The sequence below is a fragment of the Bubalus kerabau genome, chromosome 10 (genome assembly GCF_029407905.1).
Source record: "Bubalus kerabau isolate K-KA32 ecotype Philippines breed swamp buffalo chromosome 10, PCC_UOA_SB_1v2, whole genome shotgun sequence".
Taxonomy (NCBI): Eukaryota; Metazoa; Chordata; class Mammalia; order Artiodactyla; family Bovidae; genus Bubalus; species Bubalus kerabau.
In genome coordinates this window covers 92,943,614-92,971,390 of record NC_073633.1, presented here as the reverse complement: position 1 = coordinate 92,971,390, position 27,777 = coordinate 92,943,614, and the positions used below count along the sequence as shown (strand labels likewise).

At 50.6% G+C, this 27,777-nt stretch overlaps 1 protein-coding gene and 1 long non-coding RNA gene across 2 annotated transcripts in view; both read right to left on the bottom strand.

The window, feature by feature from the left end:
• Positions 1-27,777, bottom strand: part of ESRRB (estrogen related receptor beta) — a 58,755-nt gene that overhangs the window by 10,673 nt on the left and 20,305 nt on the right. Inside the window, exons 3-5 of the mRNA XM_055538734.1 lie at positions 26,116-26,232; positions 8,710-8,820; positions 7,480-7,641 (exon numbers count right to left, since the gene is read on the bottom strand). Of these exons, the coding sequence (XP_055394709.1) occupies positions 7,480-7,641; positions 8,710-8,820; positions 26,116-26,232 (390 nt within the window). The remainder of the gene's footprint in view (positions 1-7,479; positions 7,642-8,709; positions 8,821-26,115; positions 26,233-27,777) is intronic.
• On the bottom strand, positions 19,198-23,095 carry LOC129621835 (uncharacterized). Its single transcript, XR_008699713.1, has 2 exons — positions 22,620-23,095; positions 19,198-19,651 (listed from the first exon to the last, which is right to left on the bottom strand). It is a non-coding gene; the product is annotated as an uncharacterized LOC129621835 (long non-coding RNA).

Genomic DNA, 27,777 nt, shown 5'->3' with positions numbered 1-27,777 from the left:
CCAGCCACACACACAGCCGGTGCTCAGCAAACCTGAACCAGGAAGGTGGCGATGGCGGCAGCTGTCACTGCCGTAGTTGTTGGCGTGCTACCGACGTGAGTCTTCTCCCCTAAAGCCTGGAGGTCCTGGGGGTCCCAAGCTTCCGGACTGGCCCACCGCCCTGGGTTTCCATGGAGTCTACCCCACCCTCACCTGCTGTCCTATGTCTCTGAGAGCCACTGTCCCTCCCTACTTTCCAACCAGTGTAACCAGTGCTCAACTTTAGGGGGTTCCCAGGGGATGAAGCCCCCTTCACTAGCAGGTCCCCCGTTCCCAGTGAACACCCTTCTTAGTCTGATCACTGCGGTTCACAGGCTGATCTGTAGCCCTGGGGCCTGGGATCACCACCCGGCTGCTGGCACCCCCAGGTGACCGCCCACAGAGCTGGAGTGATTACTCTGAGGCCACGGGGCAAGCGTGGATGGCTGCGCCTTCCCGGGGGACAGGCTGGGCACATAGGGGTCAGGGGCGTGTGCTGTCGTCCAGACCCAGCGTGGGAGCAGGGGACGTGCGGCTGCCTGCAGTGGTGGGGAGAGCCGGGAGGTAATGAAAGATAGATAGAAATGGACATCCAATTTCCCTTATCGAGTCTCTGAGCGGGAGAGGCCTGGGGCGACATTAATTAACAGATACCAATCAGCCAGCATGGGTGTGTGTGTGTGTGTGTGTGTCTGTGTGTGTATGCACGGACGTGTGGACTGCACTGGGGGTGCGGGTCTCAAGGCAGACACACTGGGAGGGAAGATGTAGGAGGTGGACAGGGCGAAATTAATAGACAATTGAATTGGAAGGTGGCAGAGAAGGAGGGCGAGCTGGGCTTCTGGAAACGAAGGAGAAAAGACCCGTGCGAGGTTCATCACTAGGAGACCATGAGCTCTGCCCCTCTGTTCACCCTACAAATACTTACTGAGCACCTACTAAATGCCAGGCCCTGTGCTGGGCACTGGGGACAGACCGGCCAGCTTGAACCAGGGCCAGGCCCTGCCTTCATGAGCTCGGTCAAGAGGGAAAGACACACCCCAGTGTGTGTCTTGTGAGGTTTAGGGCTGTCAGAAAAGCTACCCCGAGAGGAAGGGCTGAGGATATGCAAAGGGGGAGTTTGGCCCAAATGAGAGAGAGTCCAGGCGGCTTTACAGGAGAGGAACCTTTGGGGCTGAGCTCTGAAAGGCGAGTGGGGTGTGTCTGCATGGACGGCTGTCACCTCTGGGCTCCTGGGAGCATGGTCACCCCCACTGCCAAGCACCTGGCCTGGGGCAGAGGGGCTCCACAAACATTCCCAGCACAGAGAAGGGGACGGACAGATGCCACTGGGCCTCGAGTCCCGGGTGGCGAGAAAACGGGCCAAAAGAACAGGGTCGGACCCTCTTAGTCCTCTGGGCAGGATTCCAGGTTGAGCTGCCTTTGCTGATCCTGTGTGAGTCAGAGACAGGCCTGCAGGGCAGGGGGTGTGGTGGAGGTGTGGTGGTGGGGGGGATGAGTGCCTTCGGGACGTAGGATCAGCACCTGAGGGTGCCCTGGGGCCTTTGCACACACCCCCGGCTAGGATGGTTTGGGGAGTGACTCAGCCCCTGACTCTCTTTCTCCTTCAGAAGGAGCTGGAAATCCAGCTGCATGCTCCGAAGTGCTGCCCGGCGGATACAAGCGGCTTCATGTTGCAGGGATGTGGGGAGCGGGGAAATAGACTGGATATTTTCTAATATTTGAAACAGTCTGAATATTTTTAATGTTTGAAAAAAATAAACACTAGAAGAAAAAAAGAGAAGTAAAAATGACCTCTAGAAGACAGGAGGGAGAGGGGGTGGGATGGACCTAAGAGTTAGTTCTCCATACACATTTTTGCCTAGTTTGATTTGCATGTTGAAGAAGTAAGATTAAATTAACCGTAACATAAAAGGCACGTTCCTATCCACCTAGCCATCTCACTATTAGGAATTTCTCCTAGAAAGAGAAGTATGTATAAACACACAAAGATACATGTGGAAGGGGTGTTGGCTAGATCCATTTGTAAGGACCCAAAGCAGGCAACAAGCTACATGCAACTCACGTCCTTAAATAGAAATGTACTAAATGTAATTATTAGCTAGGTGAATGGTACATTAGAAGCCACTAGAGAGAACCACTTGTGCAGATGTGGAAAGATACCCATTGCCCAAGAAGGATGCAGCTGTTAAGGGCGCAGATGCCAGAGCCAGCCTGTCTGTTGGAATCCTAGCTCTGCTGACCCCTTGGCTGTGACCCTGGGCACATTTTTCTGTGCCTAAAATGGGAATAATACTACTACTTACCCCATGGGTTTGTTTGGGTTAAATGAGCTAATGCATAGACCACTTAGAAGAACACATCTTAGCACACAGTAATGGCTACTAGTTCATATAACTAAATGAACACAGCAGCGTGTAAAGCAGTGTTACAGGAGGAGTCACGGTGGGGAGGGGACATACACGCGCACGCACACCCACACACACAGTGGCTATACACATACGATGATGCTTAAGAAAGATGGGTATTTGGAATACATCACTTCCACCCCTCTGCCACCCCTTTACTGGAAGCAGTATTCTTTTATTAAACCCAAACAAAGGAGCTGAAGCTCTCCTCCCTGCCCTTCAGCAATGCACCCTTCACTTCCGCATTTCTGTGCTGGGCTGGGTCTGCCCCTCCATCAGGTGACCAGCAATACCAAGGCAGAAGGGGCTGCTGGGGGAAGCTGCGTGGGGGGCTGCCCACTGCCCCTCTCTTCCCATCTCTCCCACCTTGAGCTCTGCTGCAGCCCCCCCTCCAAAGGTTGCTTTATCGGCACCAACTGATCTAATAACATTCAGGCTCTTCCCAAGACCCCATCCCCCAGTGATTTGACAGCATGAGCTCCTAGAATTAAAAAAAAAAAGAGCACATAATTTGTGGCAAGTGGAGTTCATAATCTGTTAATTTATTATCGTTTCTGTCGACCTGGAGGGCCATTAGCAGAGGTAATAAAGGGAGATATAATTATAGGATCTGAGGCCACTCCAGACACAGCTGCTGTCACTCGGCAGCCCATATTTCATCGGCCGCTGGCGTTCTCTCCCCAGGGTGAGCCAGACGGTGGCTACCTGGGCGCAGGGCCGCCCAGGGACTCTCTGTGAGGAGGCCTCTTGGGGGGGCTCCCCTGCAGAAGTTGTGCCCATGTCAACCTGGGCCAGGCAGGGCTGGCTGGGGGGAGGCTGTCTGACTGGGGCACCCTTGGGGCTGCCTGAGCTGGGAGGATAACAGTCAATAACATCTGGGGGTGGCAATTCATCAAGTGATACCCACTGCCTGTGCTGCCTCTTGCTCTCATCTCTCCCTGCCGGGGAACCAGAGGTGGCCACTCTAAAGACTTGGGCTTGTCCTCTGGGCAACCTAATACTTGGAAAATTCAACTCAAGGGGATGGGCAACTTCAGACTGACTTAAACAAAAGGACAGCTGCTATTCTGAAGGAATCCCAATCACCCCCAGCTAATCCACTGGACGCACCCTTGCAGAAGACTGTGTTCAGAACCATCACTTCGTGGCAAATAGATGGAGAAACAATGGAAGCCATAGCTCCAAAATCACTGCAGATGGTGACTGCAGTCATGAAATTAAAAGATGCTTACTCCTTGGAAAAATGCTATGACAAACCTAGACAGCATATTAAAAAGCAGAGACATACTTTGCCGACAAAAGTCCGTCTAGTCAAAGCTGTGGTTTTTCCAGTAGTCATGTATGGATGTGAGAGTTGGACTATAAAGAAAGCTGAGTGCCGAAGAATTGATGTTTCTGAACTGTGGTGTTGGAGAAGACTCTTGAGAGTCCCTTGGACTGCAAGGAGATCCAAACAGTCCATCCTAAAGGAAATCAGTTCTGAATACTCATCGGAAGGACAGATGCTGAAGCTGAAACTCCAATACTTTGGCCACCTGATGGGAAGAACTAACTGATTGGAAAAGACCCTGATGCTGGAAAAGATTGAAGGTGGGAGGAGAAGGGGATGACAGAGGATGAGATGGTTGGATGGCATCATTGACTCGATGGACATGAGTTTGAGCAAGCTCTGGGAGATGGTGAAAGGCAGGGGAGCCTGGCATGCTGCAGTCCATGGGGTCGCAAAGGGTTGGACACTGAACTGAACTGAACTGAAAACTATGGAGGAAATGCAGGGAGGTGCCAGCAATGAGTTTATGCTCAGATGACCCTTCCTTCTGGCTAAGCTGGTGGCTCAGTGCTGCATGAGTATATCTGCTTCCATGCATGGCATCTAATGCCCTTCTGGACTTTTCCTCCATGGCCACTGCCCATCAATCCTATAGACCTAGCTCAACTCATGTGCTGAAGCCCGTGGCATCCCTCCTGCCTCTGAGTTCCATCCTGTGGTTTTTCCTGCTGCATTTGATAACTAAGGCTCTTCCTTCTCATGAGTGAGATACAGGAGGTGGGAGATGGGTGGGTAGAGAGGAAACAAGATTGGTCTTCGGGGGTAATTGTTGAAACAAGGTAATGAAGGTTCATCATACTATTTGGTCTACCCTACCCTTGAAATTTTCCGTGAAAAAAACCTTTTTTAAATTATCTATATTATTCCCAAAGGAGACCCTTAGGGCAGAAATGAATCGAATTCTTTGGATCAGCCACAACTCCAAGCAAGAGAGCGTGTGCATGCATGCTAAATCGCTTTAGTTGCGTCCGACTTTGTGCAACCCTCTGGACTGTAGCCCACCAGGCTCCTCTGTCCATGAGGAGTCTCCAGGCAAGAATACTGGAATGGGTTGCCATGCCCTCCTCCCGGAGATCTTCCTGGCCCGGGAATCAAACCCAAGTCTCCTGCATTGGCATGTGGGTTCTTTACCACGAACACCATCTGGGAAGTCCTCAAGAGAGCTCACATACAGTTCATGTGCAATGTGTGAACATGAAATTTCGCTTCAATAAATGCAGCAAAAGCAGATCTGAAGCACCCTTTGTGTGCCAGGCTCTGGACCAGACGACACTGAGGCATGAGATATGGTTTCCTGTGCTTAATTCAGGGCAGCGGGTTGGGTTCCTCTCCAGGGCACTAAACTGAGCCGATTTAAGAAGCCAGTCCTTCTGTCTGTCTGTCCAGGAACCAAGATGGACAGTTGATGACTCAAGCCCCAGGATGGGGCCCTGACTTGTATAAGCCTGCTCTTTCTCATTCTCGCTTTCTAAGGGCCAGTGAGCAGGTCTTCAGATAAGTTTTCCATCTAATCTGAGATGGGATTAAGTCAATTAGTTTAACTGAATCAGGCACTTGATTATGTCATCACCCTTAATATGAAGTTTACATGCAGTGGCAGAAGACCCTATTAATTAATTTTACCTTAAACACTAGAAGGTCAGGCCCAAATAATTCAGCATGCAAATGTATGCAAAATAGGCAAATTAGCATTTGAGACAGACAAATGAGCCCCTATGTTTATTTTATTTTTTAATCAAAAAGAATTCAGCTTTGGACAAGGAGAAATGATGTAAAAGGAGGCTTTTAATACTATTAGCAATGACAACAACCATGGTCACGGTCTCTGCCATTTATCAAGCGCCCACTATGTGTGGGGGCTGGGCTAAATGTGCCATGGCCTCCCAGCAACCCAAAGGAGTCGGGGGCTAGGGGGCTGTTATTCACAGGTGGGGACTCTGAAGCACAGAAAAATGAAGCATCTCACACTGGGGCACCAAGTATCTCTCTCTAAGCCAGTTAGGACCGAGCTGGGAGGAGGGCCCAGGTCTGCCTGAATCCTCAGCAACCATCCTGCTCTGCTCACTGCCCTCTTGGCTGGGCACAGACTAGAGGTGGAGCTGGGGGGTGAGAAGGAAAATGGGCGCAGGGGACGCAGTGACTCCTGGTTCTTCTCCACCCCTGGGAGGCACTGTGGGCATGAGGTGGTCAAAAAAGGAGGCAGTGACCCGCGGGTCCACCAGGAGCCACTCCTGAGCCATTGCTGGGATGCAGTTATCTGCTCAGGCTGGAAGAGGAGCATGTGATGGGAAGCGGGGTGTGCGGGGGGGCCGTGCCCCATGTGGCCCTGGGTTAGTGGAGCAATCCAGGCTGAGGTGTCTTAAGCAGTGGCCTGACCCCACATTGCTGCTGAATCAGCACAGGGCAGATTCAAAAACTACTGAGTGTGTAATCCCAAGAGGCTGAGCTCCTTAGTAAGGGCGCTCCAGCCCAGATCCCCGGGGAGCACAGCCCTGAGCCAGGGAGTCCCTGCTGAAGGAATTCTAGGCTTCCTGCCAACGGTGATACCAGCAACATCTCTGAGCTGTTATCTGCAGGAAGGCTCACTCCCATAAGTCATGCACATAGCATCTTATATAAGGACTTTCTGACCTGCCCCAATCAACTGTGGGCCTTGGCATCTGAGGTTTAGGACACCTTTGCTACAGAACCACGAATGCTGTATTCATCTTTCAGAGCCAGTGGCAAATACAGAAGGGATCTACAGACAGGAAGATAAACTGTCCCATGTCACATAGCTAGAAGAATCCGAGTCCACCATAGGTTGCCGCCAGAGGGGAACAGGCTGTCTCCCTGACATTATGAGCCAAGCCGTGAGAACTGTAAAGGAGCAAACTGCACAGACTTTAGAAAGCCCCTCAGCAAAGGTGTGATGTAGAGGATGTGGGTATCTGTGTCTACATAAACAAATTATAAAAGTCAGCTCCTTCCTTTTATCCAGTTTTAAAAGGCTGAAGGAGGGGTCTGGAGCCACAGGCAATGAAGAGAAGTCTGGATCACCCAAAACCTGTTCATTACATATACTTCTCAAGCCAGAAATGATCTTAAAAAATCACAGGATCCAAATTAAGAGACTGGCCTCCCTTAATCTCAGGCAAAAGGGAATAGCGAGCATATGGCTGATGTCAAGGACGTAACAAAAGCACCCCACACCCGCTTGCATTTCATCCCCATGTCAAAGTGCACAAGGAGGTAGTGCTGGTATTCCCTGTGTGCAGAGAGGTCACGTGACCCGTCCTGGGTCACGCAGCTAGCAAGTTGCAGACCTAGAACTCGAACCCCAATCTGATTCCCAAGCCCACGCTCTTAACCACTCCACTTCACTAATAGGAAACAAGAGAGTCAATGCCTCTTTTATTTCCCAGTATATGATCAATATGGAGAAAACCCTGTTCTTTGGCCTTTAGGGATCCAAAGAACTTGCTTTGATTGTTACCTAATGTAGAAGCAATCATAGCCCCACTAGAATGCTAATCAGTTCAGGAGCATCACTGGACCTTCCAAATGCCTGTTCACCTCCAATCTCACAAAGAGAGAAAGGATCCCAGAGAAGAACAGGCTTGCCAAGATCCCACATGGCTCCTGGGTTCCGGGCTCCCACGCATCAGAACCAGAGCCATGGGGAGAAGAGCTGCTAGTCTCTGCCTATACCCTCCCCCAGTCCTGTATCCCTGTGGGACTCACCTGGGATGTGCTTGGCCCAGCCAATGATGACCACGAGCTCCCTGTCTGCCAGGTCACAGAGAGTGGTCAGAGCCTTGATGTCGCCCTCCGGCATGCCGGGGGGAGGCATGGCATACAGTTTGTCTGGCTCAGCCACCAGCAGGTAGGAGACGATTTTAGTCACTGCAAAGACCAAAGAGAGAATGTAAATGCCTGGGGAAAGAGGAAAGAGGCCAAGGTGGAGCCTGAGATGGCTCTGGAAGAAAATTTGGGTCCCAGGGAGCCCTAGGAAGGTCAAACATGTCTAAATCCTACTCCCTCCCTTCCACCCTGCCTCCCTCTCTCCCTTTCTTCCTTTTTTCTTTTTTTTAAATTTTACTGATGTATAGTTGATTTACAATGCTGTGTTAATTTTTGCTGTATAGCAAAGTGACACAGTTTTATGTATACATATATATATATACACACACATATACATACATATATACACACACACACATATATATATACACACACACATACATATACACACACACACATTCTTTTTTATATTCGTTTCCACTATGGTTTATCCCAGGACATTGGCTATAGCTCCTTGTGCTTACAGTAAGACCTTGTCATCCATCCCCATTCGATGTGTAATAGCTTGCATCCCTTCCAACCCCCAACTCCCAGTCCATCCTTCTCACACACCCCCTCCCTTTCCAACTCCACAAAGTTGCTGGCAGTGATGATTTGGGCTGCTGGCAAATATCCCAACAAGGGAAGCTGCCTGGTGAATTCTCTTGAGAGCACCCTGATTCAAGTGGGAGGTGAGGGTACATGCTCTGGAGACTGGAATCATGCTGCATTTAGAATCCCGTTCTGTACTTCCTGGTGACTCAGATGGTAAAGAATCTGCCTGCAATGCGGGAGGTCCGGGTTCCATCCCTGGGTTGGGAAGATCCCCTGGAGAAGAGAATGGCTACCCATTCCAGTATTCTTGCCTGGAGAATTCCATGGACAGAGGAGCCTGGTGAGTTAGACTGAGCGACTAACACTTTCACTTTCTATAAATCCCATAGGAAAGATCTTCTGAATGAAGCAATGAAGCCTAAAGTACTTGATGCCAAGGCCAGACCCTGGTGCCCCTCCTCAGTGGTCCTCAGTGCCCCCATAACCTAGTGATGTGAAGGCAGCATTTCCCCAAAGGATGCCAGATGTTCCAGCAACAGAGGCTGGCAAAAAGGGTGCGGACTGCCCTGCACTCACATGGCTTTTTAGCAGGAGGAGAAATCTGTAAGCTCAGGTATGGGCTGCTCTCTGAGTCCAGCCGTCGCTTGTATTTCTGGCGGCCTCCACGCACTCGGTCGAGGCGCACACCTGTTGGAGAGGAAAAGAAGGTCTCAGAGTTATTCAACATCACCGGCAATGTCGGCGCTGACTTCAGAATACCAGCAATGGCTAAGTCTTTCACAGCTACATCCCGATGGCTGTTTGCACCTGCCCCATGGCCAGCCTCAGGCCAGGTGGTTGGACAATCCTAAGATAATCGTCTTCACAGTAATGACCCATCCCGGTTTCCCCTAGGCCTGGCCTGCCTTTCTGGAGTCAGCATCCTCCTGAAATCCCTTCCAAGCAGACTTCAGCTCTTGAGTCTTTCTGTTTCCAGAAGGCAAAGCACAGCGAAAGCACTCCTCCAAGTGTTGGGGAAAGACGACGCATCATTTTAGATCTGCTGTGAATCCAAGCAGGACTGAGTTAGCTTGCCAAGAGAGGAAAGAAATCCCTGCCATGAGTGATACATCCAAAGAGCTAAATAAAACAATGACCTTCAAACTTTACACACAAGAAGCGTCTAGATGGAGGGCACTCGTCACAAGCGTCAGTTTCTGGATCCCACCCTCAGAAATTCTAGGGTTCAGTTCTAAAGTCTGTCTTCTACATAAATGCAGACATAAATGTCTTCTACACAAACCCCACCGGATGGGAATCAGGTGGTCCTGGTCACACCTGGAACATCAGTGCCTAGGATGTCAACAGGAAGTGCAAAGGCAGGTGTGGTCACACCACACTGACGCCCGTTTCCAGTGGAGTAAGGCCCGATCCTAGGGAGACCCTTTATTGTCACCGAGTCCATACCACCTTCAGGAAACCCACCCCACTCCCAGCTCCTGCATTCTAGATACACATATTGTTACCACTTGACACTCCCACCAGCAGGCAGGGCGGACAGGCCCTCCTGTGGGTTCCTCACCCAAGGGCACACACACCTACTTGTAGCCACCAACTTGTATGGCCTGCCCTAAAAAGATGGCTGGAGCCCATCGACTTAGCTCCAAGTGAGAACACCATAAGCAAAGCGGCTCTCCTTGCCTCACCACGAGACGGACCTTGACTGGAACACGCAGGAAGTCAGAGTCCGAGGCCCCAGAGGAGCAAGCTCGGGGGCTTCACCTTCTCGTCCTTTCGCCAAAGGTCAACAGCATCACAATACGGAGCTCCAGCCAGTTGGTCTTCAGGGCCCTGTCTTTCCCTGGCACTTCCTCCTGCTGGTCCTACCTTCTGCCACCTTCCCGGCCCACGGGGGTGTGCCAAGGGCCTGGAGGCTGCTGTAAGCACACCCATCCAGGCTGCCCAGAGGGAATGTCTTTTGAGGGGGCGGTCACTGCTCGGCATTTCATCAGCAGTGTCCATTTTACCGCACAACTGGCGCTTTTGTATTTGATGCTGAACACGGCTGTAGTAAATTTTTCCTTTTCCAGGACAGGGTCTACCCAGCGTCCCACCCCTGCTTCCTATTTCAAGGCAGCTCCTCTCTTGTCATCTTATTAAGGAGGCCAGCAGTACTGCCCTCAGTCACCAGGGTGTGGGCAGCCCTGGGCCAGACTTTCTTGGTTAGGGCATCTCCCGTGCCTGGGCTCTTAGAGGCTTTCCTTGGTCCTTGTCTGGCTAAGTGTGGTCCTTAAGCCTCCTGATGAGTTTCCAATGAACTTCTCTTCTGCGACAAGAGTCAGAATGGTTTGCAACTGGCCACCTCTGTAGTGGGTGCTCCAGGACCAGATGCTGAGATAACGCGGACAGTTTATCTGGGAGGCAATTGCAGGAAGGAAGTCAATACAAGTGTGTTCCTGAGTGGACAACTGCTGTGGACAACCAGCTCAGCCTCACTGCAGACCTGGGGAGGCAGTGTAGAACATACCTTAGCTACGGTGCTGGGGACAAGGGCCACTGGGGCGTTTAGCCCCTTCTCCCACAGTCACTGGGAAGTCACAGGTCCGGGTTGAGCAGGCTCTGGTGGCCAGAGAAAACCCTGGGCAGAGCCACAGTCACGAGGTGGCGGGTTAGCACTCACTCGATAGAACCCTACGTAGGTGTGTGCAGGGCACCGGCCGCTGCCTCCTTCTAGAAGTGTGGTCCATGACCAGCAACAGCAGTAGCAGGGCGGAGCTTCTCCCAGGTGGAAGCTGAGCTAGCATTTCAGCAGGGTGATTCATAGGCACTGGAAGAGTTTGAGCTGGGCTGCACCACAGCCTCCTAGCAGACATGGCTGAATAATCCACTTCCATCGGCACCTTGGGAACTTGAAGGGGCAGCCGAATCCCATTCAGCAAAAGACCGAGACCTGTGTGCCAATGGGACTCTGGCTCACCCCTCCCAACTCCTTCTGGGAGGGCAGAAGGAGCAAGCACGTGAAGGCAGGAAGGATGGTCCCCAGTTCCCTGAAGAGTCTTCCTGACCCCATCCTTTGACCCAGCCTGAAAGCAGCTCAGCCCCGCGTACTACCCCCGAGGAGGGTCCGACCCTCCACCAGGCTTCTCCGCCAGGAAAGCTGGCAAGACCGTGAGTGAAAACACCAGGCAGCAGGCACAGAGGACTGTGAGGACCTACTATGTGCTAGGGTCTGACCTGGAGTCCAGAGTGGGCCCCTTCTCCACTTCACTGGCTTTCTTTGATAGAAGCCAGTCTCATGAAGTCCCCCCTCCCTCCCAGGCTGCCTGATCCCAGACAGCTGTCAACAGGACAGGGAGCTGTTCAACAGGGGGAAAAGGAGGCACCCACCCCTCAGCGGGGCAAGGAGATGGGCATATGCCACCTCCGTCCATGCCTCCCCGTCTAATACACTCTGTCCTCACACAGGGCCTGGCACTTCGTGGGTGTTCAAGAAAATCTTGATACATGCACGAATGGACCTGCCTCCAACCCCCACCCCCCCAGCCCCCATCCAGGCTGGGTGCTTCTTCCCGGGCTCCAACAACACACTGGGCTTCTCCTAATTAGGCACCCCTTACGACCAGGGGCCGCTCACCGCCCTACTCCAGGGGGTGCCGTGGCCCCCAGTGCGCCACGTGGGTGCTTAGAAAACGGAACTGTTAGCATGATCATCACCGTCATTAGTACTCTGCGCCCAAGTTGTGTGCAGCCCTCTGGTAAACCACATCGACAATGAGAATGTGAACAGCCAAGCTTATGGTGGACTTCCTGTATGTGCTGCTGTATTTAGTCCACAAGGTATACAGCTGGGGTTATTATCCCCATTTTATAAGACAAACTGAGGCTCACAGAGATTTAGTAATTTGCCCAATAAATGAACCAAAACCCAAGCTCTTTGCCATTCCAGGGTATGACATCCTAGGGCACAGCAGGTATAACTTCTCTAAATTTTCTCCTCTAGATCTTGACAGCACAATGGTCAATAGCTGCAATCAATAAGTGTATTGATTATCAGGTTATTCTGTTTAAAAAAAAAAAGGAACCTGTAGGGTTTGATTATGCACAAATTGATATCTGGCATCGAAGTTTGTTTGCTCTCCTTGCTTCCCGTCTGCTTTTCCAAGTCATGCTCAGCTCACAAACCCAAATCCCTCCAGCCCACAGGATCCAGTGATCGAGGTCCCAGGCCGGCTCCACCCTTACAGGTTGGGCAGCCTCGGCCACGTTGGCTCTCACGGCCTTGGTCTCAGCGTAGAGATGGAAGCTGTGATTATACCAACTCTGCTCGCAGCATGTGGCTTTTGCAACAAAAGACAAAATAGTGGGGAAATGGTTGGTAAATCGGAAAGTGGTTTCAGTAGCCAAGCGAGGCCATCACTCCATGGCTCTGGGTCCCAGCACTTCATGTGCCACCTCCAACTCAACAGGCTCTTAGTGGCCAGGGTCCCGTCTGCCCCAGTTCTGAGATCTCCCTTCCCCATAACACTGCCCCACAGTCAGGGTTTATCAATGACCATTTAGGGTAGAGCTGTCCAGGGTCATAGATCCTGGTTGGGGTTGGGCAGATGGGCCCCCATCTAAATGAATAGCCCAAACCATCCCAAAGGCAGTTCATATCCTGGACGCACCTTTGAAGGCCCAGTTCAAGTATTATCTCTACTGGGAAACCTTTCCAGACTCCTCTGGCAGAGCTGACCATGCCATTCTTGGGCTCCCTTTGTCCTTTCTGTGTTACAGCCACCAAGGTCAAAACAACTCTTCACCATTGTACACCATGCGCCCATCTCCCTGGTGGATTGTGGGCAACTCCTGGACAAGGACTTTCATTTATCATTGTAGTCCCGGTTCAGCACCCAGCTTGTGGGAGGCAATCAAGTGTCTTAGTAGAGTGATGTGCCCGTTAAAATGAAGCGCTTCCGACTAAAAAAACAAGAGACTGTCCAGGTCTGATCCTTTCCCCAGCTTCCATTTGTCTCTCCAGCCTCCAGAAATTCACTCTCTCAAGGCAGCCCATTCCTCCTGAAAATGTCCCCTGGTACTGACCTGAATTCTGTCTCCAGATCACTTCCTACCCTGCATTCCATCCCACAGGATTAACTCCCTTCCACAAGACAACCCTTTATGGACTTGAACATCCCTGGACACCCTCCTTCCATTAAGCCAAGCGCCCTTTATTTCTTACATTTGTACAGTGTTTCCAGACCAGTCACCTCCTTGCCTTCCACGCATTTGTCTTTATTGATGTGATCTGCTCTGCCCTGAGAAGGTTCAGCCCCTCAAGGGCAGAGACAGTGCACAGAGATCTGCATTCCTTGGCACTCGGCCTAAACAAACATTGGTCTATGTTTATACTTACTATCTGCCAATTTGCGTGTTTTTTCCCTTGACTCTGCTGCACATATTTAGTGAACAAGAAGCAGCCCTTCCCAAGAGGTAATGATATGGACTGGGTTCTCATCCAGAGAGATACAGCAGCATGTTGTACCATGAATCCTTTGGCAGTGGATCACCAAATTCTAACCATTGAGTCTAGTAGACATTCTTAGTTGTCTACCCAATTTTCATTCCATTCCCCCTTTTCCATGCTAACAGGATTCAGATTTTCTTCATAGACACAATGAGCCCTAGCTAGTCCGAGCAATTTTGTTTCCGACGTTTTCAGTCTCCCTGGTAACCAAGACTGGTCATATGGCTTGGTTCTGGCCCATGGTGGGAGCTTCTGGGAATGGTTTTGCTTTTCTGATAAAAGAGACAAACATTGTTGGTGCAGCTCTTTTTGCCTTTCTTCTGCCCTGACCTGGAAGACGAAGCGTAGAGCTGTGGCAACCACCTTGCAACCATGAAGCAGCCATGTGAAGATACCAAACACCAGAGAAGAAAGGCAAAGCCTGAGCCCCTGACGCTGTGACTGAGAAGTCTGTGCAATCGCCCATCTCTGGACTTCTTGTTTGGTGGGGAAATCAATCTCATTTATCAATGCTTAAGCCACTAGCAGTCAAGTTCTCTGTAACTTGCAGCAAAAAGCAATTTTCACTGATACGATGTGCAATTACTTTTTAAATTAGGATACTTAAGTCTTTACAAACAGCAAATGGAAAGAAAATAAAGGTGGGGATTTGAACCTGAAATGAGAGTAGACTTATTGTTTGTGTTCTTTTATTAGTGAAATATATAAAAGGCAGGCTCAGGGAGCATATTAAAATACTAAGTAATTTACAGTTACTGTCTGGGATTATTAGATTGTATCATCTTATTGATACTTTCTGAATTTAAAAAGGCATCAATAATATTCTCAGATCTCCAAATGCTATAATAAATACTTATCCTTTGCTTTAATGACTGTTCAGTACAGTTTAATCCCTTAACATGTGCAGGCCAAAATTAAGTATTCATTAGTGTGTAATTTGAATACAAAAAAGGTTGATAATGCTGGAATACATGTACCATGAAGACTGAGGCCTTTAGCTGAGCCCAGGCCCGGATAAGAACCTGTCCCCCTTCTTGGCCAACACGGTAACCCCCTTAAATCTAATAGACATAAGTATAAGCAAGTTCACCTCTTCTGACCAGTTGCTCCCTGGGGCTGCCCCTGCTGTAAGTGCTGCATGTGCATTATTTCATTTAGGGATTGCAACAACCCTATGAGGGAGCTTCTATTATTATCCCATTTACAGATGGGGGAAAGTGAGTCACTTGCCAAAGCCTCATAGGAAGGAATTCGATCTGACGCCAGAGCCCAGGCTCTCAACCACTCAGGCATGCTACGTCTCTCAAAGGGCCCTGAGTCACCGTGGTGGTAGAAGAAACGCAGCGGTGGGGGGCCAGGGCCACACTGCATGCCCCTGGGGACCATTCACCTGGAATTCCATCTGAATGGTGCCCTGGAGCTGTGCCTCCCAGCGCCCTGCAGTCTGTGTGGCCTCATCGCTGGTGGGGGAAATCCTGCCCAGAGGCGGTTTGAGAACCACTGGCCTATAACGGGCAGGAGACCCTGTGTGTTAGAGCCAGCTACACCTCCGCACCAGCAGCCTTCTGTGCCAGCTGTCCTCAGCTGGTCCCTCTAGGCCCACCTACTGCCTCTAGGCCCTGCCCCATCACCAGGGATCTCTGCTCTCTAGCTTCCAGCTGGGTTTGCAGTGCCTTGATCAGAGAGCTAGGAAGAGGGGTACTTAACCCTTATGCCCTCCCTGCTCGAAGGACATACTTGTACCCCTAAGTACAAGCCCAGTTCTCTCTGGCTTCCTGGAGCAACTCCTCTCTGGTCTCTCAAGGTTGAGATGATTAAGTGCTCCCTGCTATCACTAGTCTCAGGGTGTATCACCCCCTCCGGTTGGCTCCCTGGAGGCCACCCTCCCATCTGTAAACAGTGCCTTCATAAAATCCTCTTTGGTGGCCCTGTGAGGGGACATCTGTTCCTGCCTGACCCTGAGCAAGACAGTGGGGAGGTGGGCTGTGCTTGGTCACTGTTCCCCAGGAGGAGGGGGGAGGACCGTGTGAACAGAGCGAGTGAGCAGGTCCACGCTGAGATGCTCCATTATAAAGTCTGGATGCATGGACTTCCCTGGCGGTTCAGTGGTTAGGACTCCACGCTTCCACTGCAGGGGGCATGGGTTCGATCCCCAGTCAGGGAACTAAGATCCCGCAAGTTATGTGGTGCGGCCAAATTGTTTTTAGGGAATCCCCTCCTGGTCCGGTGGTTAGGATGTGGCACTTTCACTGCCGTGGTCCAGGTTCAATCGCTGGTCGGGGAACTAAGATCCCACAAGCCAGATGGTATAGCAAAAAAAATGTTTTAAAGGCTTTTAAAAGGTGAATTTTGTTGTATATATTTTGCCACAATTAAATAATGTAATATACCTAGAACCATTGAATTGTACACTTTACCTGGGTGAATTCTATCTCAATATAGTAATCATATATAATTACTACCTGCTTCAAAGAACTGACTCATTTGAAAAGACCCTGATGCTGGGAAAGATTGAAGGCAGGAGAAGGAGATGACAAAGGATGATGAGATGGTTGGATGGCATCACTGACTCAATGGACATGAGTTTGAATAAACTACAGGAGTTGGTGATGGACAGGGAGGCCTGTCCATGGGGTTGCAAAGAGTCGGACACGACTGAGTGACTGAACTGAACTGATGGTAATTATATCTCAAAATAGTAATATGCCCAGTACACAGTAGGCACTTAATAGGAATCTCTTTCCTTTCATCTGCCTAGGAAAGTGGTAGTGTCTGCCTTGAACTGCCTCATGGGAAAAGAGAGAAACACATCCCCTTAGTTATAACTACTGTGGGTCAGATGTGTTAAACAAAACCTCTCAAGAAATCAAGATTCAGAGATGCAGAATACTGTGCCCAAGGGCACACGGTGCCAACACAGGTACCCCCCTGAATGTGCTCAGCTGAGGCCACACAGTCCCCAACCCCCAGGAGCCTCATCCCTGGGCTGGTCTCCCTACACTTGCAATGCCCAACCCCACTTCCCAGCTCAGGGTGCAGGAAAGAGCAAAGAAGCTGCTGGGCTGCTCTGGGAAGAAACTGCTTGGAGGTGGTGGGGGGGCTGGGGGGGACTCCACCAAGCCCCTGCCCCATCTACTGACCTCTCCAACCCACCGCAGGCATGTCAGAGCAGCCAGGGCTGATGGCTGCTGCGTCCTAGATCAGATGTCCACTTGCTGACTTGATAAGATCAGGCTTCTGACTTTTTTCTTAATGGAAGTAAATAACTCCTGCACCCCCCACCCCTCAACTCCCCGCTTTCTTCTCCAATGCCCTCCCTAAGCTGGCCGAGATCCCAGCCTTTCGGAAGTAAAAATAGCAGAGTATGCAGGGGCGGCAGCAGCTGCGGGGTGGGGGTGGGGGGCAGTTTAAGTGTCTTTCTTTTATCCCAGGAACTAAAAATAACCAGGTAAAGCTGGGGAAAGCATGGCCCCGCACCTGGCCCACAGCCTGTCCCTGTGACAGGTACTGAGGGTCACATTTCTCTTCCCACAGGAAACGCTCAGGCAAGGTTCTGAGCCTGGGTCTTCTCCTGTCCTGACACTGCCAAGTTGTCAGAGTCAAGATCCTTCTCTTCTCCCTAGAAATCCCCACCCACACCCTGCTCCCACCCAACTGAACATCCTTGGTTTATTAACGATGTGTACAATGCTGTGCAGTTTGCAAAGCTCTTTCCACATCTGATTTGATCTGTGTCACAAAATTGAGGGAGAGAGAATATGTGATTATTACCACGCCCAAGTGAGAACTGAGGCTCAGAAAGGTCAGGGAACTCTCTCAGGGACGCACAGCCAGGAAAGGTCAGAGGGAGGATCTGAATCTTGATCTCCAAGGTTCTATCATCTTTGCTCTGAACTTGAGACCACCCATCCCGTATGACCATCAGAATGTCCTGAGAGCCTTTGAACGACACAGACCTTAAGGGCTTACCCCCTTCAAGGTTGAGTCAACTGGTTCTAAGTTAGTAGGGCAGATATACAGGAAAGGGTAATTTTGCAATCACTCCTCTAGTGACTCAGATTATCTACCAGGCCCAGGAAGCACTGCACTAAACCTATTTTACACAGTACTTTTGTCTAGCAGTGTTCCTTCCAGGAGACTTAGGTGTTGACTCTCTACCTATAAGTTCTACCAAACTCTAGCTGACCCCTCTCCAAAAAGAGAAGCAACCCCCTCTAAAGGTGATAGGAAGACCCTGGGCTCCGGAGGGCCCAGGGACTGTGGGTCACGTGGACGTGCTGATGCCCACCTAGCAGCCTAGAAGAATGCCCTCAACACTCATGCACAGCCCCTGCACAATCTGGGCTCCCTCCAGCCACCTGTCCTGCAGGGGTTTCTGGGTGACAGGTGAGCTCACCTTGCTGTCTCAGGCAGGACAGCTATTTTGGGCTGCCTTTCACCCTGCTGCTGTATCATAATATGAAGTGTGCCTCGCACTTGGCCCCCTACAAGCTCAGAGAATGGAACCTTGCAGGTGGATAAACGCACCTGCCGCCTAGTTCTCCAGGGCTTGTGCCAACTGCTCCAGAGTGGGTGAGATGGCACTGGGCGATGAGGTCCTAGCCTTCTGCCTTTTAAAGAAGTGTCCACTCTCTTGCTGCTCTCTCCTCCGGACCCTTCCCACCCAGAGCACTATGTCCCCAAGGACGTTTTGGCAGGGCTGAGTTATCCTTGCATTCCCAGCTACCAAGAAGTCTCTAAAACTGAACACCTAACCAGGAAAAGCTGTTTCAGCCCAGTCTCTCTTTCCATTCCCTTCCTCTTCTTCCCATCTGGGGACAGGCTCTAGGCTACTGGCCAAGGCATCTACAATGAGTTGGACTGGGCTTCTTAGAAGGAATTCCTGGGACTTCCCTGGTGACCTAGTGGTTAAGACTCTGCCATGCGATGCAGGGGACAAGGGTTTGAAGCCCGCTCACTGCAACTACTGAGCTTGTGCACTCTGAAGCCTGTGTGCTACAATTACTGAAGCCCAGGCGCTCTGGAGCCCACACAACACAACTAGAGAGTCTGAGAACCACAATGAAAGATCCCACATGACGCAGTGAATATCTCATATACCACAACCAAGATCCAGCACAGCAAAATACATTTTTTTAAAAAAAGAATGAATTCCTGTATAACCAAGGAGACTAGATTCCCCCCAACTTGATTATTTACTAAATGTGTGGCCTTGGGCAAATCACTTGAACTCAGCTGCACTAGATCAATTGTGGCAAAAAGCTGTGAGCTACACCACCACCCTCCATTTCCTAGTCTGTGGCAGACATTGCTAATCAAGCACGGCACTCTTGCCTACTGATCCCGGGTTCTGCCTAAGAAGCCTTTCAATCACGCATTCTAGGCAGTTGCCCCACACCCTAGAGCTGACAGTTCACCTAAAAGCAGTTAGCCATCCTGGAGCCACCTCACTGTACTCAAAAGTCCAGTCCAGCAAAATCCAAGACCAACATGGGGAAGGCAGATTAGGTATGCATCTTTACAGTAGCAGGTTAAGAAAACACATTAAAAAAAAAAAATTGACACAGAAGTACAAACCATAAAGGAAAAGACCGATCAATTTATTAATATTACTAACTTCTGCCCATCAAAGAACTCCATAAAGAGAAGAAAGCTGCAAATGAGAAAAATGACTTCTAAAATGGCCAGAATATATGGAAAAATTGGGGACAGGCTCAGATAAGCACCTCACGGAGCACAGCCCTGTGCTGGGAAAGATTGAGGGCAGGAGGAAAAGGGGATGACAGAGGATGAGATGGTTGGAGGGCATCACTGACTCAATGCACATGAGTTTGAGCAAGCTCCAGGAGATGGTGAAGAACAGGGAAGCCTGGTGTGCTGCAGTTCATGGGGTCACAAAGAGTTGGACACAACTGAGCGGCTGAACAACAAGAACAGCATATCGTCTGTGGCCGTGTTCACATTACAACGGCAGAGTTAAACAGACAGAGACCTTGTGGCCCACAAAGCCAAATGTGTGTATCCGGCTGACTCCTATAATACAGAAATGAAAATAAATGAATTACAGAACGACACAACAAGAAGCATTCATCTCAGAAATACTGACTAAAATAACCAAGATGCAGAAGAATATGTATAGTATAATTTCATTTAAAACTAAAAAATACAATATGATTCAAGATACAAACCTATGATAAAACTACAAAGAAAGGCAAGGAAAATAATGTGAAATCAGGATAACAGTTGCCCCTGAAAGTAATGAATGGGGGCTCAGACACAGAGGGAACCTCAAAAGTAAGGGTAAAATTTCTTTTTCTTAGAGCGTATGGAGAGGACCAGTATTCTTCCTACTTTTCACGTGTTTTTGGCAAATAACAATGCCTGTCCTTTAAGATATGTTCTTTTCTTTTTCCATGCTGACACAGTTTTAGTTGGACACATGGCAGTCCCAGCTAAAGACTACAGTTCCCAGACATCCTTGCACAGATGTGTGGCCATGTGACTAGATTCCACCAATGGGCTGTAAATGGAAGGGACTTGTGCCACTCTGGCTCCAGCCATTGGAATGATTTGATGTAATGATTTATCTCCCAGACATGGGGATAACTGGGTCCACTTGCTAAGGATGCTAAAGCTGCCTAAACAGTCCTGGACTATTTTATTTAATGAGAAAGAATTAAAATTTCATCTTGCTTAAGTCTGAGTTTTTTGTTTTGAGGAAGGCAGTCTCTTTGTACAGAAGTTTAGACTTACCTTAACTAATATAATATACTGTAAATATTTTTCTGGATCTACTAGATGCTTACTTTTTAAGGGACTGTTTTGCTTGTTTTTGTTTGTTTTTATTTTTAAAGTGGATGGATATAGTAAGTGCTGTCAACGCTTCAGGCAAGTTGCATTGAGAAAGGCAGCAGGGTAAGACAGCAGTAGCTGAACAGAGATAAAGTCTGGATCAAAGTCCAGATGTGAAAGTGAAAGTTGCTCAGTCGTGTCCAGCTCTTTGCAACCCCATGGACTATACAGTCCATGGAATTCTCCAGGCCAGAATACTGGAGTGGGCAGTTCCCTTCTCCAAGGGATCTTCCCAACCCAGGGATTGAACCCAGGTCTCCCATATTGTAGGCAGATTCTTTACCAGCTGAGCCACCAGGGAAGCCCAAGAATACTGGAGTGGGTAGCCTATCCCTTCTCCCACAGATGTTCCTGACCCAGGAATCAAACAGCGGTCTCCTGCATTGAAGGTAGATTCTTTACCAGCTGAGCTACTAGGGAAGCCCTAAGTACAGTTGTGGGTTTTTTAAATTAAATTTTGTTTCTGTGCTGATGAAAATGATCCAGCAGTGAGGAAGGTTTGATGGGGCTGGAAGCAGACATGACACTATGTGAAGTCCCTGATAAAGAGGAATGCAAGTTAGAGCAGAGGTGGGGAGCCTGACTTTTGATAGGAATAGAAATACTTCTAACAAGAGTGAAGATGGAAAACAAGTGGGAAGGTTTGTGGATTCAACAGCAGGAAGTTTAGAAATTCCCTATTTAACTGTTTCTATTTTCTCAAGCAAATATGAAGCAAGGTCATCAGCCAAGGAACAGGGAGGGAGGCTACGAGAGATTCAAAACTGCCCTCTGGAACACAGAAGAAATCAATGATTTAGCACAATGTGGAGTCTCTCAAATCAATGACCGACATCTTACTCTGTGGTACAACTCTAGGGGCTTTCTCCGGTGAATGGAGAGCAAGATGAATCAGGCACTATTATCATTTCCGTTTTACAGAGGAGGAGAGGGAGGCTTAAGAAGTAAATCACCCAAGGAGTTGATAAATGTGCTACTGGGGTTTTACAGGGTCTATATGACCATTGAACCTGTTATCCAATGTCCAATGAGCCAAAGCCCTGAATGAACAGTAAGAAGAGCTCAGCACAGACAAGACCATCCTCTGTGACTTCATTCAATCAACACAGTTCCTCAACCAGAGTCATTAAGTCATTGAGGCTGAGTGGCCCCAGGTGAGGCCACACAGGAAGATATTGGGAGCCATCAGCTAGCTGTGTGTGCCTGTGCATATGTGCCTGTAGGGTGGAAAGTGGTTCAGGGCGATACAAACATCCATCAGAGTTCTTGGGCTCTAGTTCAAAACCGTTCTCTGAAGTGCTCAAGAGTTGTTTTGTTTCAGAACACTAATGTATTTTTGAAAAGAAAGAGAATTTTTAAAGGCAAGTCATCTCTCATCCTCTTTCTTCATTCATAGGGCCAGAGAAGTGGTATTTCTGGCATGGGCTAGAGGCAGGAGACTATAAATACAAAGCCATTAAATCCCATGCAGCAGGAACCTGATCGGGGCTGCCTTTTAATTTCCTGACATGAGCTGGCCACTAACCCAATTACCCAGAATCCCTGGAGGAGCCCTCTGCCTTCCCAACAAGCACAAAGAGAGTGAGAGCGTATTGCATGGACGGCAGCCCAGCTTTCACGGAAATCAAATATCTTTTAGAAAACACTTGGGGAAAGGCAGCCAGGGGCTGAGGGGAGGAGGAAAGGGAGCAGACCTGGGAGGCTGGGGGCCTGAGGGAGGTAAAGTGAGCTGAGGAGAAGAAGTGTGCAGGGACAATCTGTGCAGGGTGATTTGCTGAATTTCCAGATGTGGGGGTGGGGGGGTGCTGTGAAATGTAGCAAATGGTTTTCCAGGTTCTCCTGGCTTAGGGGCCATGAGGCCACACCCTCACCCATCAGGGGAGACTGTCTCCACAGTCGTCCCAAGGGAGACCCTCTCATCCTCATTTTAGACCCTAGATGGGGTCCGCCCAAGGCAGATGCCGCCTCTAAGACTCCCACCAGCAAATCCAGGAAGAGAATCAGGGCAGCTGGACACCAATGTGCCCCGCCTAACACAGTGGTTGGATTTTCGAAAAGTTGAGCGCAAACGAGACCATCTTTGAATCAAATACTGTTTGAATGTACCAGGGAAGCTGACCTGTTAAAGCAAGCCCACAGTGGATCTTACCAAGGAATTGTCCCATCTGGGCCTCACCTTGGCCTGGTGATGGAGAACAGGTTTCAGCATCAACACCCCTGCTCCACAGGTGAAGAAACAGGTGTCAGAGAAACAACAGACACGGCAAGGACACCTCAGAGTCAGGAGAGGACGTGGACACCAACTTAGCCCAGAGCAGATTTTGTATTCAGTTTCTTATAAAGAGAACCATCACCCTTTCCCCTGAAGATACAGATTTTCAAACACTGGGTTAAAGTGAGACAGACCCTTGGACATCACCTAGGTTCCACAGCTGAAGCTTCCAGAGCCAACAGCAGCCTCGAGACAGAGGCTGAGCCAAAGAAAGCCCCACTTCTGACTTCCCTGGCAGGTGCTAGCCACCCATCCCCCCACCCCACAATCACATGGCAACCTCTCAGGTCATTTTACTTAAGAAAGACTGTAAAAGGCAACCAGAGCTGCTAGATAGAAGAGGGAAACGGGTGGGGATGAGGGGGAAGGTGGCCTTCCATTCCCCACTTCCCCGGACCCCTCCCCCAGAAGACCCAGGAGCCCAGAGCCTGGCTCCCCAACGCCCGAGGCCCGCCATGGAGCCTTGAAGATGGCAGGCCACCTTGGGGAAGACTGGAGTCTGCATTTCAAGGGTCAGGTCTGAAAGGAATCAGAGGGAGGCAAGGAGTCTGTGCTGACTCTGGGGACCTGGGCTCCCTGCTCATGGTGGGGGCCAAGATGGAGGGGGGTGGCACCCCCCAAACAAAAGCAGGAGCCAGGGTAGCTGCCAAGAGCTACTGCCTGGCAGAGACCCAGGCTCGGCAATAAGGCACGTTCCTCCTAAGGGACCGGTCCCCGTGGAGCTCCTGATCCCAGCACCTTGCCAAGACTCGGTACCATGGGACAAGCTCAGTGGGCTAAACGGAAGCCTTGGAGCCTTTGTGTCACCTTCCCTCGCCAACTATGGGGGCAGGGCAGGGCCGGGGAGGGGAGCGTTCTAGGGTCCGTGCCTCCACCTGGGGCCCAAGCTCCTGAGGGGCCTCGGGCCGGACCCCAGGAAGCTTACCATGCTCCCCCACCCCCCAGCATCCCATGCCAGCATCCTGGGGCACACAGCATCCATCTCACTCCTCTTAAATGGCTGGGCTGCTGTTCCAATGGATTGCGCCCTTGGCCATCTACTTCCTGGCCTGTGTGGATCCCCCTCATCATTCCCCTTTTCTGGAGGTCACTAGGAAGTACCTCGACTCTCTTCCCATCACTGGGTAGCCCCTAAAAAAAAAATCTGTTCAAGGGTTGCCAAGTGGTCTGGGGACTGAGCGGCCATCCCTACTTTTTCCTTCTCTCTCCGTCCCTGGGACTGGCAGCCTCCCCAAGCCCTGACCTGTGCTGTGGGGAGGAGACACAGCAGAGCACGGAGAAGCTCCAGGCCCTAGGCTCCGGGACGCACACCCCTCAAACCAGCGTGAGTCCTCACAGGACTTGGGTTTGTACCCTTCAAATTCAGGAGTATATTGACAGCAATCAGCTTCCTTCAGCTCCCAGTTCTTCAGATGCTGTGAAATATGCTGAGAAAGGCTATGCACCCCACCCAGGAAAGGCTGCTGGACATTTGGTCCCCAGCTTGAGTCAGGACCCTCACACCAGCTTCCCAGAACATCCTCACAAGCTTAAGAGCAAGGAGTCTCTCCAAGGCTGAGAAAGCCTCTGATTGGTTCCTTGCAGGATGCAGGAAAGAAGTCAGGAGACCAGTGCTAAGGTGTGCCTCTGTGGACATTTGTTCAAGTTTCCTCATCTGTGAACCCCAAGATGCTTTGGAGGAGCAGAAAGAACCTGGTGCAGAAATCAGGGGACCTGGTTCAGCCACTAGCTTGAGTCCCCGCCTATGGAGGGGTGGACCAAAATTGGGTAGAATCAAATAGACAAGCCTTTCAGCAGGTCCAGTGCAGCCTGTTTCTAATCTAGGAAGAGGACTGACTTTGGTCAATTCCTCCACTCCCACTTCGCAGAGCAGCTGGCCTGTGAGTAAGAGTTGAGTGGCCTTCTCCATCTCAAAAGCGTTACATGAAGCAATGAGTAAGACACGCAGTTTAAAAGCTGATGAGACATGTCAACACTGGGGTGGTGGAAGAACTGGGCTGGGCCGAGGTGAAGAAGAAGCCCAGATTGGAAGACAGAAGGAGGGAGTCCCTATTTGCCCATCACAACAGTGTCCAAGTCATCCTACTAACAAAGCACCTCAAATTTGGGCCCTCTGGCCCAGGGCGCGTGGAGAAGAGGCTGGGAAAAGGGCCCTGGGCTCCTCAAGGCTGGGCTGTAGAAGCCTCTCCCAGCGAGGGCCTGCATTCCTATCCTGTCCCTTCCTCTTCTCTCCTAGCCCCTCAGGATCAGATCATCTGATCATCAGCACACACCGTTTTTCCTGCCTCCTCCCATTTCTGGAAGGATCCTAGGGCCCCAAATCATAAAAGCTAATCTGTAAGAATTGTCACTGTTTCCCCTTCAAAGCCGGGGAAGGAGAGAAACACACACAGACCCCATTCCCAAGTACGCTACTCAATGAGGGTTATCAGCCTGAGCAGACGGATGGGGAAGGTGGTGGAGAGACCGAGAGCTGTGCTGTCCTAATAACGAGAAGCACGGTCACTTTAAATTTTCTACTCGCCACCCTAAAGAAGGTTAAAAAGAAGCTGGTGATGTCAATGTCATAATATGGTTTGTTTAATCCAGTATACCCGGATTATCATCATCTCAACACATAACCATTTTTAAAATTATTACTGCCATATTTCACAGGCCTTTTCACCATCCTAGTGAGTCTTCGAAGTCTGGGGTGTGTTTTACACTTAGAAGGCGTGGCTCATGCTGTGTTGGATGGCACGGCGCTAGAGAAGCGGAGGCACAGGACAGAGAGGGGGAGGGCAGGGGACAGGAGAGGGGGACCACACTCGCCAGGTGACGGCCACGTCCGGGGCACCTGCCGAAGCAGAGGCTGACCCCGGCAGGTGAAGAGTACGGGACTTGCCATCCTCGGCCTTAAAGTCTCTGCACCCCCACACTCCATGGGCCACTGAGCATCTCAAGCCTTCCTTCCCTGGGAGGAGAGAGAGGGTGACTGTTCCTGAGCAGAGCCTTTCCCAGAAGCACCAAGTCAGCCTTTCCCAGAAGCACCAAGCCAGCTTTCTAAGGGCCGAGTGGGGCTGTGATTCCCCAAAGGACCATTGGTGGAGAATTTCCAACCTCCTGCCTCCCAACTCCCCCCTCCCAAGGGCGTGGAGAGCTCTGCAGAGGCTGAGGGGCTGCACACCTGCCTGCAGGGGGTGTGAGATGGCAACCCTGGGGACAGGGTCCTCACCTGGGCTTCAGGGAGAGACCTGTGTCTGGGTGCTGCCCAGGGAGCACGTCCAGAGCTTGGTGGGATCTCCCGGGGGATCTGAGCCTCCCCAGGGGAAGGCGAGTTCACCCGGGACCCAGGCCTCGGTTCGGCCCCATGTGGCCGAAGGGGGGCTCTTACCTTCCTTCAACATCCCCACTTTGAGGCATTTCATGAAGCGACAGGCCTGGCAGGACTTGCGCCTCCGTTTCGTGATCTCACACTCGTTGGTGGCCGGGCAGCTGTACTCGATGTTGCCTGGAAGCAGACACAGAAGGGTTGCCAGGTGTGTCGGGGCCCCCCGCCCCAACCCGCCAGCCACAGGCTAGATGGGGATTCACTGATCAGCTCACCACTCCCCCCACCACCCCGGGGTCCCCACGGGGCAGTGGCTGTCGAAGGATGAAGTGCTCCGAGGCACTTTTCAGGGTGTTTCCAGCTCTCTTAAACACAGAGACCCCAGGGCCAGAGGTCAGGTCGGCCAGGGGGCCATGGCTTTGAAGAACGGTCACTCAGTTTCAAACAAGCTCAGCACAAGATGTGAGGTTTTTTTTTAATTAAAAAGAATTTTTTTTTTTACATGCACGCAGCGCTCTATTTATTTATGGCTGCGCTGGGTCTCCACTGCTGCGTGGGCTTTCTCTAGTTGAGGCCAGCTGGGGCTATTCCCTAGTTGAAGTGCAGGCTTCTCATGGCTGTGGGTGTGTGAGATGGCTTTCTCTTGTTGCAGAGCACAGGCTCTAGGCACGGGCGCCTCAGTCGTTGTGGCTCACGGACTTAGGTGCTCCGCAGCACATGGAATCCTCCCAGACCTCGGCTTGAATCCGTGTCCCCTGCACCACCAGATGGATTGCCATCCACTGTGTCACCAGGGAAGCCCTGGTCACCCACAGTCTTGAAGCTACCACGGACCTGGGACCTCGAAACTCACTGAGCTGGCATTTTATCCAAGGCAAAGAAATTTTATCCCCCTTCTGACTGGTCCTCTGCCCTCCAGCCTGGGCCCCAACTCATGGGAAAAGCCTCTCGGCAGCTCTGAGCCCACAGGCGCCAGGGGCCTACCTCCCACATCCCACGGCCGAGGCCCAGGCCACCCAGCTTGGCTGACCTTGAGAAAAATCACTTTTCTATCACCAAGTCACAGTTTCCTCATCTGCAAAACAGTGTAATAACTGCTAAATGAAGGATCAAGCAAGACCATGGATATAAAACTGCTTTAAAAATTGTAAAGCGCGATTCAACGGGAGCTGGTGAATTTATAAGCACAGTTCCTCACTGCAGAGGGAATTTGTGATTAATTTTCCATGTCACCCCTTAAATGGGTGATAATGATGAGTTCCATGAACCTGGCCCCGTGCCACAGAGGCTGTGAGCCCCCAAAAGACAAGAGGTGTGCTGCTCACCATGTCATTGCAATGGCCTGAAACCAGCTCCTGCCGCACAGAAGGCAGGCAAGACAAACTTGCGGAATGAACGATCGACCAAACACTCACAGCAATTCCATGAAATCAGTGCTCACACCATCCCGTTTACAGATGAGAAACCAGAGGTTTCCAGAGTGGTTCTGAGCCAAGTAACTGTATAAGTCTTGCTCAAAATGAAAGTGAAAGTGTCTGACTCTTTTGCCACCTCATGGACTGCAGCCCGCCAGGCTCTTCTGTTCATGGGATTCTCCAGGCAAGAATACTGGAGTGGGTTGTCATTCCCTTCTCCAGGGGAATCTTCCTGACCTAGGGGGTCAAACCTCGGTCTCCCGCATTGCAGGCAGACCCTTTACCGTCTGAGCCAATTAACTGATGTTCA